This window comes from Mauremys reevesii, linkage group 20 (assembly GCF_016161935.1).
Source record: "Mauremys reevesii isolate NIE-2019 linkage group 20, ASM1616193v1, whole genome shotgun sequence".
NCBI lineage: Eukaryota > Metazoa > Chordata > Testudines > Geoemydidae > Mauremys > Mauremys reevesii.
The window spans coordinates 4,120,837-4,138,673 of NC_052642.1; the positions used below are offsets into that span (position 1 = coordinate 4,120,837).

A 17,837-nucleotide genomic window follows, 5' to 3' on the forward strand; every position below is an offset into this window, starting at 1 on the left:
CAGCAAAGTCAGCAAACGTTACCCCCGAGTGGGGACCCAGGTAACAAATGAACTAGCGTCCAGTCTCCATCTCAAGGGCAAGTTCCTAATCCCAGCCCCTTCTGCCATCCCCCTCCCTTCTTTGACCTCAGGCCCAGGAGCTTGGGGTCACCTTGGACTCCTCTGCTCTGCATCCTGCCTCTCTCACTCCATCCTGGAGCTCCCCAGAGCCCTCCCTTTCCGCGCTGCCCCCAGCCTGCCTGCTCTCTCCTGCCGGCTCTCTCCTGAAGCCTTGTCATCTCGTCTCCCACTCCTGCAGCCCCTGAACTGGCTCCCTGCTCTTCCCCACCTGGCACCAAGCCCCTTGCCCTCCTCTCCCGGGTCTGCACAGCCTCCCACTCCCACTCCCCAGTTCTCTGGCGCCTTTGGCCCCGCCCATCCCTTTCACTGTGTACCCTACCACCTCCCTCATTCTGTTCTGCTGCCCCAGCCTCTGGGGGCACATCATCCGAGCGACCCCCTCCAGCTGCCAGAGGGGAAGCCCTTCCACAGGGGGGATGGAGCATCTGGAGCAGCTCAATGGCCCTGAGCATGCAGAGCAAGGGGCGTTCATCTGGCAGCCTGGCAGGAGCTGATGCCAAAGCATCCCACAGGCATCTGACAAAGGGGGTGAACAGACACCTGTTCGGAGGCTGCTGTCAGGGCAATCCTGTGTAAATGCATTGACCCTGCAGAGCAGACTTTGGTGCTAGGGGAACAGCAGGGAGAGTCCTTGGAGACAGAATGATGGAACTCGACCCAAAGCCCACTGGAGTCAGAGGAAAGACCCATCGACATCAGGGCTCGTTAGATTGGACTCCTACTGAGGATCTTGCTGAGTCACTATTCTAGGCCTGCATTTTCCATGCCAGGGCGTGCTGCACCGCGAGGCTGTTCAGTGTAGTTAGGAGGTGGCCAGGGTCACAGGCTGCTCACCTGGAATTTGCACTGAGACCCCATGAATTCCATCAGCCACCTGATCCTTCCCACTGCCCTCAGCCGCTCATGTACCTCCTTGGATGTGGTCCAGGGGAGCAGGACCTGAGAGAAACAAATTGGGACAAATTGCTAAGGAGAAGTACCAAAAAATAGTCCAAGCACATAGGGAGAAAATCAGCAAGGCAAAGGCAAAATGAGTTCTAACTGTCAAGGGACATAAAAGACAATCAGAAGCAGCTCTATAAATGCATTAGGAGCAAGAGAAAGACAAAGGAAAGTGTGGGGCCACTACTCAGCAGGGAAGGAGAGCAAAGAATGGATGACACAGACAAAGCCAAGGTGTTTAATGCCTTTTTTGCTTTAGTTTTCACTAAAAAGGTTAATGACGACTAGATGCTTAACACAATATTAACAACAAGGGGGCAGGAATACAGGCTAGACTAGGGAGAGAACAGGTAAAAGACAATTGAGGTCAGTTAGATGTATTCAAGTTGGCAGAGCCTCATGATATTCACCCTAGATGGAGCTAGGCAAAGAAATCGCTGAACCTTTAGGAGGGTTGAGGTCCCAAAGGACTGGAGAAGAGCAGACACAGAACCTGTCTTCAGAAAGGGGAACAAGGAGGCCCCAAGGAATTATAGACCTGTCAGCCTAACTTTGGTACCCAGAAAGATACTGAACAAGTTATTAAACAGTTTGTAAGAATCTAGAGGAGATAATAGGGTAATAACAAATAGCACCATGCCAAACCAATCTAATTTCCTTCTTTGACAGGGTTACTTGCCTAGTGGATGGAGGCAGGCAGTATATGATGATGTATATGAAGTTTAGTAAGGCTTTTGACACAGTCCCACAAGACATTCTCATAAGCAAACTAAGCCAGTCTGATCCAGATGAGATTACTATAAGGTGGGCGTCCAACTGATGGAAAGACCATACTCAAAGAGGAGTTATCACTGACTCGCTAGCAAACTGGGAGGGTGTCTCAAGTGGGGTCCCCCAGGGGTGTGCCTGGTCCAGTACTAATCAATATTTTCATTAAGAACTTGGTTAACGGAAAAGAGAGGATGCTTGTAAAGTTTATGGATGACACCAAGCTGGGAGGGTTGCAAGCACTTTGGAGGACAGATTAGAATTCAAAATCAGCTTGCTAAATTGGAGAGTTGGTCTGAAGTCAACAAGATAAAATTCAGTCAAAACAAAAGTGACGTAACACACTTAGGAAGGAAAATGCATAAAAACAAAGTGGGGATAACTGGCTAGGTGGCAGTACTGCAGAAAAGGATCTGGGGTTATCATGGATCTCACACTGAATATGAATCAACAGTGTGATGCTGTTGTGAAAAAGGAAATGCCATTCTGAATTGTGTTAGCTTGGAGCTCTGTGTCCAGTTGCAGGCACCATGCTTTAAGAAAGATGTGAACAAACTGGGGCCAGTCCAGAGGACAGCGACAAAAATGATCAGCAGTTTAGAAAACCTGACCTGTGAAGAAAGGTTGAACGAACTGGGCATGTTTCATCTTGAGAAGACAGAGGGGGCACCTGTAACAGTCTTCAAATACGTTAAGGGCTGTTATACAGAGGATGGTGACAAATTGTTCTCCATGTCCCCTGGAGGTAGGACAAGAAGTAATGAGCTTAATCTGCAGCAAGGGAGATTTAAGTTAAATATTAGGAAAAAGTCTAAGGGTGGCTAAGCACTGGAACAGGTGACCTAGGGAAGTGGTGGACTCCCCATCATGGAGGTTTTAAAAAACAGGCTGGACAAACACTCAACAGGGACAGTCTAGGAATGCTTGGCCCTACCTCAGTGCAGGGGGTGGAGTAGATGACCTCTTGAGATCCCTTCCAGCCCTGCACTTCTGTGATTCCCTCTTCCCAGGTTCTGGGATCGAGGAGACCGAATCTCTGTCAAGGACATTTCCCTCTTTTGGGAGCACAAACCACCCACAGAATCTACTTCCTGTGGCCCCAGAACTAGAATGTTGGGGGAATCTAGCTCCGGGCTCTGGCCAGGTTGGTGGGGCCCATGGTGAACACAAAGAAATACCAGGTTCACATGAGGGCTCAGTGGAGAACACAGCAGATCCCGTATGGGGTGGGCGCTCCTCCACCCCCACCCCATACAGACGTTTTTCAGATATAGTGGGGGCACTTGGCCCTCCAGCCCAAGAACCTTTGTAGAGAACGTACTCTGAGGAGCCAAAGGCACGGGGGTGTCCCATGCTTGGGATTAAACAGAGCCTTGGTCCCTGAGCCCCACCCCAGCTACAGGACTAGTCCCCTTCCTGCCCCCACGCCTCCAGACCTTCACGATGTTTTGCAGCACCACAAGGTTGGGCTCCTTATCCTCACACACCAAGGCCTTCAGCATCTCATCCATGGTTTTCAGCGTCTGCATGCAGAGCAGAGGAGAAACCAGAGCAAGTGGAGTTACCCAGCCAGGTGATGAACCAATGCCCTGGCGTGTGACACCCCCCCAGGTCATAGCAGCCCCTGGTATTACAGCTCACCACTCACTTGTACCCGCAGGGGACCTACTACAAACTCCTCCTGGCAACAGGGCCCCACCTGTCTTTGCTCTCCCCAGAAAGCCCACTGCACACAGTCTATCCCACTGGGAGAGTCAGACAGGACTCCACATTTGGAGGGCAGATTTCCAGCCAAGCTTCGGCTCCCCTGGCCTATGTGCACCTGAAGCAGCCGATCTCAGGCCTGTGCCCCCAGCCACGCATGGGGGATGAATGTGCTTGTAAAGGGAGTGTCTGTTCCCACTAATTGTCGGTGCATGTGAAGGATAAATGCCTACTACTGCTACCCTAGGAGGGAGTTACTCCTTTATCTGGGCCTGTGCTTTGGGGCCTGTGCTTTGGTGCTGCAGGTCCTGCGCTGAAGTCCTGTCGGGGAGCTGTGATCATTACACTCTTATGCCAGTGCCAGGTAACCCAGGGGACAGTACACGAGCGAGTGGCAGGATTCCCACTGGTTTGGGACGGCTCAACATGGCCGGTTTGGGGCTTACTTTGGTGTAGAGAGCAGCCTCCACCTCCTCCATGGTGTGTGCTGGAGGCAGGGAGAAGATGCTGGAGAAGCAGGTGGTGAGCAGCCTGGGTCGTGTCAGGAGCCACACCGATAGCTTCACTTTGCTAAGAGAAGAGACACATGCGGATTTGGGGTCTGAGGCGGGACTGATGTGCTAATATTGCCCTCAGGCTCCCAGGACATGGAAACACCTGCGGGGCTCCAGCTGGCGGGTGGCAGATGAGAACAGGCCAGGGGGTGGTGGAAGGAGTTGGTGCTGCCTTCTCCCATACCAGCAGGCAGGGACTTAGTGTAGCCTGCAGCTGTCTGCTGTGACCCCACCAGCACTCACCGGCTGGGGCAGAGATCGCTGTGCTTCACCGAGAAACAACATCCTGCAAATGGCATGGACGGGAGACTAGAGCCTGCTGGCACCAAAGCGCCTCTGAACCCAGCGGCCACAGTGCAGAGGAGCCTGCCAGTCCTGCCCCGCTGGGGGCAAGAGACCCTCCCACCACAGCCATCTGCACTGCGGCTGCACAGTCCAGGCCAGCACAGAGATGCTGCATCAGCCCGCTGCCGGGCAGAACCGAAGCAGGGATCTAAGCCCTGCCCCTGCCCATTGCTCTCAGCCTGCTGGACAGGGCACACAGCTGTGTGCAGGGGTCAGGAAGGTGGGGACAGCCCAGACAGCATTAACCTCTTCACCCCCACTGCCAGAGCATGGCCCCAGCACATGCAATGAGGTGCCAGGTGACTACTTGAGCTGCCCCTGCAGGACAGAGCCGCGCCCCTCGTGGCAGGCGGCAGCCAGTGAGGAACAGCTACGCCCAGTGCTGACGCAAATCCCGCCCCCTCTCACCCCCCCGCAGAGACGCAATCATGGCCAATGCCGTTGCCTGCCCCGTTGTCAGGAAGCCAGTGCTCAGTGGGGAGAGTTGCTCCAGCTCCTGCCCCACCTCCCCTTCCCATTCCTGGGGAACTAATTGAGCCAACAGCGAGAGCCCAGCTCCAGCCCGCAGCATCCATCACCTTCCAGACGCCTGATGGGCAGGCTTCTGGGAAGCTCAGAGCAGGGCACTAGCGGCACTGAGAGAGAGTCCCCCATGGCACAGGCAGTGCCAAGTGCCAGGGCTCAGCCTGCCCAGCCTCTCAGCCACTGGGAGTCGCTGAGCTGCCAGTGTGACGCAGCTGGCACTGACTCCAATCGCTCCGCTCCAGCAGCACCTAACTGCCCCTCTCCCCTCAGAGGGGACTGGTCCTGCCTCCCACGCCCCCTCCCCCATATCTTCATAAGGCCACGTGGAGAGGTCACCAGGCACCGAAGGATCCTCCACCACCTACCCACTGGTGCCAGTCCACATGCACCAGCACCATCATCTGGTGCCACATTTCCTGGGGGAATCAGAAGATGGGGGAGGAGCAGAGGGGGGAATGCCCTGGAAAACTGGCCATGCCAAGTGGCTGGCATGTCTGGCTGCATGTAGCACTGGCTGGGGCTGGGCCGGGCAGGCTGGGTACCTCAGCTTCATGATGGCGAGCATTGCTTGCTGACGCATCACGCCGGTCAGGGAGTCGACGGACTCGTGATCAATCAGCTCCTGAGGAGACAATGTGGGGAAATGCCAGCTGGGCTCCAAGCTCCTGCAAGGCTCCGACAGGGGAGCAAAGCGCAGGGCCTGCAACACGTGGGCTCAGCAGCCAGGTCGTCCTACTGCAGGCTTGATGGTGTGCAGGGCTCCAGCCAGGGAGCGCAGTGCAGGGCCTGTGCTCAGTGTCCCAGTGTCACGCGCCAGTGCTCTGCAAAGGCTCCATCAGCATTATCACCCAAGGACTCCACCTGAGATCAGGCCCCCTTGTGCCCGGTGCTGCACACACACAGTGAGAACCAGTCCCTGCCCCAGTTCGCTCACAAGCTAACTAGACGAGACAAGGCATGGGAGGGAAATTGAGGCACAGAGGGGGAAGTGACTTGCCCAAGGTCTTACTGCAGAACTGGGAGTAGAACCCCGGTGTGCTGAGCCCAGCCCACTGGACCACCCACCAGCCCACGCTGTCCCACGTTCAGGGAAGGGAGGTTAGCTCTGGAAAGCTTTCTGCAGGTGCTGGAGAGCAAAGACTTTCCAAATCTACGGAGCAGATTTGTTGCTAGTTCCCTAGTGGGCACTGACTGCGGAGTGTTGGGGCTCTGGGCAGGGAGACTGGCGTACACAGAGCGACCTGGTGACTTGGGAAGCTGGGTGCAAGGGAACAATCTACATTTCAATACAGTTATATGTTTAGGAACAAAGACGGCAGGCCACACCCACAGCATGGGGGGCTCTAACCTGGGAAGCGGTGACTCTGGAAAAGACTTGGCAGTCATGGTAATCAGCTGCCCATGAGCGCCCAGTGCGAAGTTGGGGCCAAAAGGGTTAATGCCATCCCAGGATGTACAAACAGGGCAATCTCCAGTTGTTAGAGAGGTTATTTTCCCTCTGTATTTGGCACTGGTGCGACCGCTGCTGGGATCCTGTGTCCAGGTCCGGTGCCCACAATTCAAGGAGAATGTTGATAAATTGGAGGGGGGTCAGAGAACAGCCCCAAGAGTGACTGAAGGACTGGGAAACATGCCTGATAGTGAGAGACTCAAGGAGCTCAATCAGTTCAGCTTAACAAAGAGAAAGTTACAGGGTGACTTGATGACAGTCTGTAAGTACCTACAGGGGAAGCAAATACTGGATAATGGGCTCTTCAGTCTGACTCGATCCAATGATTGGCAGCTGAAGTTCGACAAATCTGCAAAGATCTCCAGGCCAGTCACTAAACCCGCCAAGTAACACAGCCCCAGTGTGTGTTTTACTCACCGTTATCTTCTCTACTAGCAGGACTTGGTCCATAAAAGCAGGCAGGCTTCTGAGGCTGCTGATGGAATCCAAGAACTTGAGGTTCTTGGCCTCGTCCTACGCCCCGCAGAGATTAGACACAAACAGGAAGGTTAGCGTGGAAAGGAGCTGCCAGTGGGAGAGATGTCAGAAAGCTTCCCCCCAGTGCTGCTCAGGCTTTGATATGCCAAATGGCAGAAGGCCATTCATCCGGCAACAGGAGTGACTATCTGGGGAGGGCAGGGCAGCTCTGTATGAAACCGGACCAGAGAGGGAGCAGATCTCACGGGGTAGGTGTCCAGAGAGGAACTGCAACATGGCAGCTAAGCAGCCAGACAGTGTTAGCAGGGGCTTGACAGAGTGGGAGGAACATCTGGGTGGGACACCCTGACACCCCAATATTCGCCACTGTCATGTCATTAGGATATGTTTTGTACAAAGTACATATTGTAAGGTATTGTAAAAGTCTTTATCTGCTAGACATTAATGTCTCGTTGGATTGTATGTCCTATCGCTGTATGTGCAGTTATGAAGTTCAGCTATGTATGTGTTCCTGAAACACGTTGTGAGGTTCAAAACAGCCTATCAGATACAACAGTAAAAATGCCAAACAATGGCTTCTTGAGGAAATGCACACAAACAACATAGAAACCTCTTCGAGATAACGCTACACAGTGGGAACTGTTGGACCCAGGTCGCAGCAAAAGAGTTTTCCAGCAGGTGGGAAGAGGAGATAAAAGGGGAACAATGACATCGGGGGGACCTCACGCTCCCTGCAATAAGACACCTGGAAACACCTGAGGGACAAAGATTGAACTATGAGAAGTGATGGTCTCAGGCTGAAGAGAGATTCCTAACCTGTGTAAGAAAACCTGGGAAATCCAAGCTGCACAGCAAAGAATCTTAAGAATCTGCCAGCCTGCGAATTTGCTAGTGTAGATCCTATCTATCTAGTGTGGAAAGCTTAGTTTGTATGTTGTGTTTATTTACTAAGGTAATCTGCTTTGTTCTGTTTGCTATCTCTTAGAACCACTTAAAATCTACCTCTTGTAGTTAAGAATCTTATTTCTTGTTTATACCATAACCCAGTTTGTACAATTAGTAACTGGGGGGAGGGGCAAAGAGTTGGGCATGCCTCTCTCCACATCAAGGGAGGAGGCAAATTTCATAAAACCTTTGGGTCTGTACTCCAAAGGAGGTGGGCACCAGAGTACTGGGACAAGCCCCTTCAGCTGAGTCTTCCCAGAGCTGATCTCAGGGTCTGTGTCTTTCTGCAGCTGGGTGTGGCCCTGCCTGAGTGTATGGCTGAAAGTGGCTTGTGAGCTGAGCCCAGGGCCGCCCAGAGGATTCGGGGGGCTGGGGCAAAGCAATTTCAGGAGCCCCTTCCATAAAAAAATAGTTGCAATACTATAGTATCATGTATTTGGAAATGTAAAAAATAACCAGTGAAATACATTCAAAAATTAATTTTTAATAATTTGAAAATACACCTCTACCTCGATATAACGCTGTCCTGTGGAGCCAAAAGTCTTACCGCATTATAGGTGAAACCGTATTATATCGAACTTGCTTTGATCCACTGGAGGCGCAGCCCCACCCCCGCAGAGCACTGCTTTACCGCTACATCCGAATTCGTGTTATATTGGGTAGTGTTATATCGGGGTAGAGGTATACACGAAATACATGATTTTAAAACATTCAATGCTTTAATGTGTGTGTCATAACTATAAAGGGAAGGGAACTTCCCTCCTGTGTACAATACTCTAAAATCCCTCCTTGGCAGAGACACTAAAATCCTTTTACCTGTAAAGGGTTAAGAAGCTCAGGTAACCTGGCTGACACCTGACCCAAAGGACCAATAAGGAGACAAGATACTTTCAAATCTTGGGGGCGGGGAGGAGGCTTTTGTTTGTGCCCTTTGTTTTGGTGGTGTTCGCTCTTGGGACTAAGAGGGACCGGACATCAATCCATGTTCTCCAAATCTTTCTGAACAAGTCTCTCATATTTCAAACTTGTAAGTAACAGCCAGGCAAGGCGTGTTAGGTTTAACTTTGTTTTCTCAACTTGTAAATGTTCCTTTTTGCTAAGAGGATTTACCTCTGTTTGCTGTAATTTTGAACCTAAGGCTAGAGGGGGTTCCTCTGGGCTCTATGAATCTGATTACCCTGTAAAGTTATTTTCCATCCTGATTTTACAGAGATGAGTTTTACCTTTCTTTCTTTAATTAAAAGCCTTCTTTTTAAGAACCTGATTGATTTTTCCTTGTTTTAAGATCCAAGGGGATTGGATCGGTGTTCACCAGGGACTTGGTAAAGAAGTTTCTCAAGACTATCTAGGGAAGGGAGTTAGTATTTAGGAGTGGTGGCAGCAAAACCAGATCTAAGCTGGTAGTTAAGCTTAGAGGTGTTCATGCAGGTCCCCACATCTGTACCCTAAAGTTCAGAGTGGGGAAGGAACCTTGACAGTATATATACATTTGCAATTACATAATGGGCTGTCGCTGGGTGATGGTGATGGTTGGTGCCAATGGGCCGGCGCTGCCTGGGGGTGGCGCTGCTGTTGCCCAGGGCTGGGTGGGGAGCTGGGCTCAGGGTTGGGGGGGCCTGTCAGGAGGGTGTCCAGCTCAGAGGGGCTTACCATGCTGCTTACTCCCACCTCCCCACTCTCCCAGAGCCTCAGAGCGCGCCGCGTCCAGGAGCTTTCCTGGCCCCTGGACAGCACTGCAGCAGCCTGGCTCCATCGGGACCTGAGCTCACAGCCCCGCCCCCTTACCATGCAGCTCTGAGCAGGAGGTGCTCAGGCCATGCCTCCTTACCATGCAGCTCAAGCAGGAGGTGCTCAGGCCCCGCCCCCTTACCATGCAGCTCAAGCAGGAGGTGCTCAGGCCCCGCCCCCTTACCATGCAGCTCAAGCAGGAGGTGCTCAGGCCATGCCCCCTTACCATGCAGCTCAAGCAGGAGGTGCTCAGGCCATGCCCCCTTACCATGCAGCTCAAGCAGGAGGTGCTCAGGCCCCGCCCCCTTACCATGCAGCTCAAGCAGGAGGCGCTCTGGCCCCGCCCCCTTACCACGTGGCTCCAAGTGGGAGGAGCTCAGGCCCCGCCCAAGCCACGCTGCTTTAGCTCTGTCCAGGGCCACTCCTGGAGGCGGTGCGCTGAGGCGCCGGGGGATGGGGGCAGGCGGAGGGAGCCTCCGGCATTCTCGTGGGGGCCTCTGCGTGGCCCGGGGCCTGGTGCAAATTGCCCCACTTTTCCCCCCCTTCTGGGTGGCCCTGCCCAAGCCCAGCAAGACAAGGTAAAGGGGGCCCAGGCTGGCAGAACAGGCGGGCTCAGTGGTATCCCGATACATCAGGTGGCACCTCAAAGGGGCTGGAAATTGAAAGTAGACAAATTCAAACTGGAAATGTACGTTTTTAACTGAGAAAGTAATAGACCATTGGAACAACTGAGTAAGTGGCATGGTGGGTGACCTTTTGTAACTCAAGGCAGGACATTTTTAAGATGCTTTAGTTTAAACAGGAATTATTCGGGGGCTGGTCTCTGGCCTGTGTTCTACAGGAGGTCACAGTGGTCCCATCTGGCCTTAGAATCCATGCGTCTCCCGGAGAAGGGCGGATGGTGCATGTGGACAGGGCACTAGCTGACAGGTCAGAGGAGGGCTCTTAGTACCTGTTCATTGCTCGTTAGAAAGGCGTTGATGTAGTCCAGGGCCTCTTTGTGCTCCCAGTCTAGCCTCCTCAAGCAGGCGTTACAATAGACTGGTGAATCTGATCAAAGACAGAGCGGTGGTAATACCTGGGTCTGCCAAGCTGCAGGCTGGGTGACAGAGATCTTAGAGAAAACCCTTACCCCTCACTCCCGCCCCAGCAGGGGAGCAGCCCCGATGCACAGCAGGGTCTGGCACAGCGATTCCTGGATTCCCCACCTCTTTGCTGCCCAGCCCAGCAAAGATCCAGTCAGAGCCCTGGTTCCCAACAGCCACCCCACTTCCCCGCCCAGCATGCAGGCTCAGTCTGGGGATTTGGGGAGCGTCACATCTGGAAGGAGGGATGATGTCAGGCCATGAGTGGTGTCCCAACTCTCCAGGCCATTGCTGGAGGGGGCAGAGGGACTGGCAGTGAATTGGTCTGGTCCTCGTGTAGGAGAGGGAACAGTTGCCCAGTCTGTGTGAGAGATGGGGACCCAGAGCCTGCCCGTTCTGCTTGTTCTGACTGCCTCTCCTGCCACCAACAGCCAGCCAGAGCCATCGGGTGTAACCTGGGCAGGCACTGGGCTCCCATCGTCAACACTCCCCCCCAAATGCCCTGTGCTGGGACATACAACAAAGGAGCCAGCAGATGGGGCTGCAACACCAGGGGGCATCTTATGCTCTGGCCGGTGCCCTGCAATCCTAGGCTTTAACAACCCACCCTGCACCAAGTAGCCCCTTCAACGGGTGGAAAATATCTTCCAACCCTGCAGCGTGACAGATCAGGGTGGGCGATTCAGTCAGTCTCCACCCCATGCTTCAGCTGCCGTTTCTAATGCCCCAATCAGCTCTAGAGGCTGCAGCTGCTGCCAGCAGGAGGGGCCATTCCCCCCTGCCGGGGTTTTCCTGTCTCTCCATCTCATGGCAGCCCAGAGCAGTACAAGGTCTATGGACCTTCTCCCCCCAGTGACACCCTAGTCCTGCCACCCAACCCCCAGAGGGGCCAAGCCCCACCGCAATGCAGGGCCATGGCCCCGGCCATTTCTGCAGCCCCCTCCGCCCACCCAGGAGGCGCCCACTCACCGGCACGGAAGGGCTGAGGCACACACAGCTCCTGCTTCCGCTGTGGGCTCTTTCGCCAACTCTTCCGTTGGGGAGGTTTCGTCTCCTCCCAGGCACGGATGGGCTTTGAGGGGGCCTTGGGGACTTCCTCAGCCATCCTGCAAGAAGCCAGGACAAGGCATTGCTTGTGAGTGACGAGAGGCGACTGCCCCGTTCAGCATCAGGGCCAGCCCAATTATTTCTGTTCCACCAGCGCCTACAGATGCCAGCTGAGATCAGGGCCCTGTTGCACCAGGTGCTGCAGACAATCCTGGGCCACAGGGCTCAGACTCTAACTAGCCAAGGCAGCCAGCAGGGAAACAAGTGAAGGGATGTGCTCAAAGTCACCCAGCCAGTCAGCAGGACAGGCAGGATTAGAACCCAGGTCTCCTTATGCCCAGCCAGCACCCCATCCCGCAGGCCAAACGGCCTCCCTGGGTCACTCCCACCTCTCCTTCTGCTGGTTCACAAGCTGCACAGCAGACAGGCTGGATCCAGCCACTCAGGATTCTTCCTGCCCAGGAAATTACCTAATCCCTTCCCCAGGAATATTGGGGCCATGGCATTTCCCAGTTGGGCGAGGCCAGGGGGGTGGGGCAGCTGGGGCAGGCTCATGAGCAGCAGGAGTTGCTCACACCCCCCCCCCCCGGGAAAGGGCAGGAGCAGAAGGTGGGTGAGCAGCAGAGAGGCTGGTACCTTCTCTTCCAACGTGCCCAACCTCAATTGCATTTATCCTGACCACCCCCTGCAGGGCAGGGCCTGGCTGCTACCCCCCACTGAACAGACAGGGAACTGTGGCACAGAGGGAATAAGGGACTTGCCCAAGGCTACGCAGACTATCTCTGGCAGAGCTGGGAAATGGCCATGGGTCTCCTGGGTCCCAGGCTGGCACCTTCTCTTCCAACCTCTTGCCCCCTTTGTCCCTGGTTCAGTGTGAGCTGAGAGAGCTCTCTGGGGCACAGGAGCTGGCTTGTGCCCAGATGGAACAACGTTGCCTATTGCACAGATCTCACTTTTCCCAAACATTGAAAATGCTGCTAAAACCATCCCAGGGCCCGCCAGGATCCCTGCAGCTGGTCATTGCAAAGTTGTGAACTGTTCCCTGGCCTCCCAGAGTGGGGCAGTGGGAGAGGGTGGGGCTGGCCCAAGGCCCTGCTGGATGGCGGCTCATGTGTATGGGGTCCCAGTGCTACAAAGCTGTGTGTCAGTGGCCACGCTTTCTGGGGGTTTCACGGCTCATCTCTCCAAGGCCTGGGTGGCAGCAGCTGCTGGAAAGCATCCCAGGCCTGATTCCCCCCATGATGGGTCTCCTAAATGGCCCCTGCTCTGGGGGGCTCTATTCCTCACTCAATGTCTCCTGCTGACTCTCCAGCAGCTGCACGGCAGGTGTCCTAATGCAGCCCTAGCCCTGTCCAGAGCTCAGGGGCACTGTCCTGGCATCGGACTGTCTTGGTAAATAGAACAATGGCTCCTGGCAACCTGAGAATGCCTGTTCCCCTGGCATCCTCAGTGCCATTCCCTATGGAAGTGATGGGGTCAGCAAAGGTGATGGAGGTGGTCAGGCCTAGCTCGCTAATGACATTCCAGGTGCAGGGGGCGAGGTGCAGAGCCAGGGAGGAGATTGGGGAGGCAGGAGTGGGACATTGTGATGTGGCGCGGGCGGGAACTAGCTCCCCACAGCTGAATGCTCCGCAACACTGGCGGATTCAGATCCAAACCTAGATCAGGCTCCAAATTCACAGCTGGCCCCTCCCCCCGATCCAGAGCGGCTGAGACTCCAGCGCTCTGTGGAAGAGACCAACAAACACCAGATCCTGGGGTGGGCTTCCCCCAGAGACAATCTCGTGCTTGGAAGGGAGATGCCCAGAGCCGGCAGCTCCACCACTCACGCTCGCAGCTGCCTGGGAATGAGCCAGGATCAGAGCATCGGATAGCGCGCAAAGCCCAGATCAGCACCCCCAGGCCTGCGAGGGACCCGCACCGTCTGGGGGTGGTTGATTTCACCAGAGAGGGAGCTTCCCACAGACTCTCCAGCTCCCTCACCTCTCATGCTTCTTCCCATTTGCCTTTCTTCACTGCCACATGGACCAAGTTGGCCACCAGCTGCCTCCCTGTCTGGACACTTACCTGGCCCCATCATGGCAGTGGCTGAGCAGAGGTGGCCAATAGAAGATTCTCCTACCTGGAGTCAGGAGTGGGCAAAAGCCGGTGTGTATATGGTCCACCCACTTTCTGCTGCCGGTGGCAGAGCTGAAACGGCTGGCTCAGCGTTCCTCAGCAGCACGTGCCGGCTCTCGCTCTGCCAGAGCCAAGCCTGGCAGTGAGGGGATGAGGCTGTGCCAGCCAGCAGGGGGCATGTCACAATGGGCAGGCGAGTCACAAGCCAGCCAGTGTGTGACTCCCCAGCCATGGGATGCCCCAGCCCAGACTGGTTCTGGCCTCGCAGGGTTTAAGAGCCTGTCCTTCCCCACCAGGGTCATGGGAGGGACCTTCCACTCCCCACAGTCACAGACGTTCGGCTGGAAGGGACTGCTGGACTTGTCTAGTCCCAGCTCCTGCAGACCCCAGGCCAGAGCCCCTCCCTGCGTCCATGCAGCTGAAGCCAGGAGGTTGCCGGATGGATCCCTGAGTGGAAGAATCACTTCCATCCCGGCTCCTCCTCCTTGTGACAGTACAGAACGGGGGTTCCCGAACTCTCTCCTCCTCCAGCTCCCAGCCCATGCTTTAAGAGCAGCCCCCCCCCCGCCCAACTGAGTCTCAGGCCTTGCTAGCCACTCAGTGCCACAGCAGCCCCAGGAGATGATTGTTGCGGGGGTCTCAGCCCAGGGAAGGCAGTGACTCCTAGAAGCAGGGAAAGCAGCAGCACCATAGCTCAGGGAAGTCTGGCAATGCCAGTGGCTGGCTGGGGTCTGACAGCCCAGGCACCCAGAGCAGATTGTCAAAGGCCAAAACCCTCTCACCACCGGCTCTGTAGCTCCCCCTTGCTTTTGGTCTGTCTTAGGCACCATCCTGGCCCTCATCCCCATGGCATCAGAGCACTGCCCAACCTCGATTGCATTTAATCTAACCACCCCCTGCAGGGCAGGGCCTGGCTGCTACCCCCCACTGAACAGACAGGGAACTGTGGCACAGAGGGAATAAGGGACTTGCCCGAGGCCACGCAGAGTATCTGTGTCAGAGCTGGGAAATGACCATGGGTCTCCTGGGTCTCAGACTGTTGCCTTTGTCAGGCAGGAGCAAGTTCCTGGCCCTGGAGTGATGTTGAGCAGACTGAGCTGCTGCTGTGAGACTGATATAGCTGCTCTGGGAGTCACAAGGCCAGTTCCTGGCTTGTGGATTGGCTGGAGCCCAGCACAGGAGGGACTCAGCCCCTTACAGATGGCTCCCAGGGCGCTTGGCTCCCGGCCCCGCTGGGTACTGACATGCCAGGTGCAGAGGGTGAGGTGCAGCGCCAGGGAGGAGATTGGGGAGGCAGGCGCACTGAGGTGGGGCTGAGCGGGCAGGTGCTGAGGAGCTGCGGCTGGCTGGCCAGCAGAGAGGAGGAGCAGCAGCTCGGCTCTGGAGGGCCCAGCTGCAGTTCCACACTGGGCGCTGCCAGAGCCTGGCAGGTGGCTGGCTGAAGTGGCACGCTGTGCTATGGTGTGGGCAGGAGCTAGCTCCCCACATCTGAACGCTCCGCAGCACCGGCGGATTCAGATCCAAACCCGGATCTGGCTCCAAATTCACAGCTGGCCCCTCCCCCCAATCTGGAGTGGCTGAGACTCCAGCGCTCTGTGGAAGAGGCCAACAAATGGCAGCTCCTGGGGTGGGCTTACCCCCCGCCACAAGGCAATCTCGTGCTGGGAAGGGAGATGCCCAGAGCTGGCAGCTCCACCACTCACATTCCCAGCTTCCTGGGAATGAGCCAGGATTAGAGCCCTGGGTAGCGCGCAAAGCCCGGATCAGCACCTCAGGCCTGCGAAGGACCCACACTGTCTGGGGGTGGTTGATTTCACAAGAGAGGGGGCTTCCCACAGACTCTCCAACTCTCTCACTGTGACAAAGTGGGACTGTTCTTAATGTTTCCTCTGAATACTGTAGGGGTGCCTCAGTTTCCCCTCTGCATTTCTTAAGTCTCTAGGTGGTGGGATAAAGGCCAGTGTGCATAAATGGCTGACACTGTTTCCGGGCAGCTAATGGCCGGGGCCCTTCCCCCCTGCAAGGGGATGCTAAAGGTGTTGGAGAACAAAGAGATCAGGTGACCTCCTGGCCCGGGAAAGAGACAAAGGCCAGAGAGCAGGGGCTGGAGAGTTTCCGTTTGGAGCTGGCTGGGGATGAGGAGTGAAGTGCAGATGTGGGTGTCTGGCTCACTGCCCCCCAAAATGGACCCGGCTAAGGGGTCCTGTTCTCTGGACCTACAAGCTCTGTTTTAGACCGTGTTCCTGTCATCTAATAAACCTCTATTTTACTGGCTGGCTAAGAGTCCCATCTGACTGCGAAGTGGGGGTGCAGGACCCTCTGGCTTCTCTAGGACCCTGCCTGGGCAGACTTGCTGTGGGAAGCACAAGGAGGGGCAGAGGATGCTGAATGCTCCAAGGTCAGACCCAGGAAGCTGGAAGCCCTGTGAGCTTCTGGCCCAGAAGAGCCTGCTCACAGAGAGGAGACTTCACCAGACTCCTGACTGGCTTCATAGGGAGCAGCTCCAGAGTATTGCCCAGGGACTCCATGACACACACCTCTTATGCTTCTTCCCATTTGCCTTTCATCACCCCCACATGGCCCATGTTGGCCACCAGCTACCCCCCTGTCTGGACACTTACCTGGCCCCATCATAGCAGCGGCTGAGCATGCGGGTGTTGTTGAATTTAGTGTCTCAACCCCCCCATGGAGCAGGGACTTGCTCTCCCTAGTTTGCTCAGGCCCAGAGTGTCAGGGACTCATCTGATCTCACTCAGAAGACTTACAGCAGAGCTGGGAACTGAACACATCTCTCCTGAGTCCCAGCCCAATGCCTCATCTACCAGCCTGTGCCGCCTTCCATGCCTTGCCACCAGCCCCGCTAAACCCTCCTCCTTGTCTCCGTCCCATCTGGGCTTGACTGGTGCGACCCCTTCTGTTTAGCCGCCCCAGACTCCCTCCTGTGCGCATGCCGCTGCCCACTTCCTCACTGGCACCGGGCTAGACAGCCAGCACCAGGGCACTTGGCAGCCAGGCGCTCGCAGAAGGCTCGGTGTGGCTGGCGATGCAATGGAAAAGCAGAGGTGGGCAATAGAAGATTCTCCTACCTGGAGTCAGGAGTGGGCAAAAGCCGGTGTGTATATGGTCCACTCACTTTCTGCTGCCGGTGGCAGAGCTGAAACGGCTGGCTCAGCGTTCCTCAGCAGCACGTGCAAGCACTCGCTCTGTCAGAGCCAAGCCTGGCAGTGAGGGGATGAGGCTGTGCCAGCCAGCAGGGGGCATGTCACAATGGGCAGGCGAGTCACAAGCCAGCCAGTGTGTGACTCCCCAGCCATGGGATGCCCCAGCCCAGACTGGTTCTGGCCTCGCAGGGTTTAAGAGCCTGTCCTTCCCCACCGGGGTCATGGGAGGGACCTGTGACGGGTTGGATCACAGAACCCCCCCGGGAGCTGCCACCTGATGTGCCAAGACTACCTCTGCTCCTGTTTTCCCTGCCAGCTCAGGACTCCAGCACCCTGTCTTGCTAAGCCAGACACTCCCGTCTGCTCCAACAAAGACCCAGGGTCTGAATTACTTGCCCCAAAGCTGCAGGTTTACCTGAAAACAGCTCACAGAAGTGTGCTTGTCTTTAGCACTCAGATGCCCAACTCCCAATGGGGTCTAAACCCAAATAAATCCATTTTACCTTGTATAAAGCTTATGCAGGGTAAACTCATAAATTGTTCACCCTCTATAACACTGATAGAGAGAGATGCGCAGTTCTTTGCTCCCCCAGGTATTAATACATACTCTGAGTTAATTAATAAGTAAAAAGTGATTTTATTAAACACAGAAAGTAGGATTTAAGTGGTTCCAAGTAGTAACAGACAGAACAAAGTAAGTCACCAAGCAAAATAAAATAAAATAAAATGCACAAATCTATGTCTAATCAAACACTGAATACAGATAAGATCCTCACCAGTTCCGGAAGGCTCCCTTTTACAGACTAATCTCCTTTTAGCCTGGGTCCAGCAATCACTCACACCCCTTTGTTCCAGTTTCCTCCAAGTA

General features: G+C 55.2%; 1 protein-coding gene across 4 annotated transcripts; it reads right to left on the minus strand.

Moving 5' to 3' along the window:
• Nucleotides 1-685: 685 nt before the first annotated feature.
• Nucleotides 686-17,803, minus strand: LOC120387595. 4 transcript variants are annotated; one of them, XM_039508531.1, is made up of 8 exons: nt 17,746-17,803; nt 11,613-11,749; nt 10,511-10,608; nt 6,826-6,921; nt 5,501-5,580; nt 3,981-4,104; nt 3,267-3,353; nt 686-1,059 (listed from the first exon to the last, which is right to left on the minus strand). In XM_039508531.1, exons 2-8 carry the CDS (start codon nt 11,746-11,748, stop codon nt 940-942), a joined length of 741 nt encoding a protein of 246 aa, XP_039364465.1. In that variant the 5' UTR covers nt 11,749; nt 17,746-17,803; the 3' UTR covers nt 686-939. The 4 variants fall into 4 exon arrangements, with proteins under 4 accessions (XP_039364465.1, XP_039364464.1, XP_039364463.1 ...); XM_039508530.1 differs by lacking the exon at nt 17,746-17,803 and adding an exon at nt 16,895-17,020; XM_039508529.1 differs by lacking the exon at nt 17,746-17,803 and adding an exon at nt 13,813-14,030.
• Nucleotides 17,804-17,837: the final 34 nt, after the last annotated feature.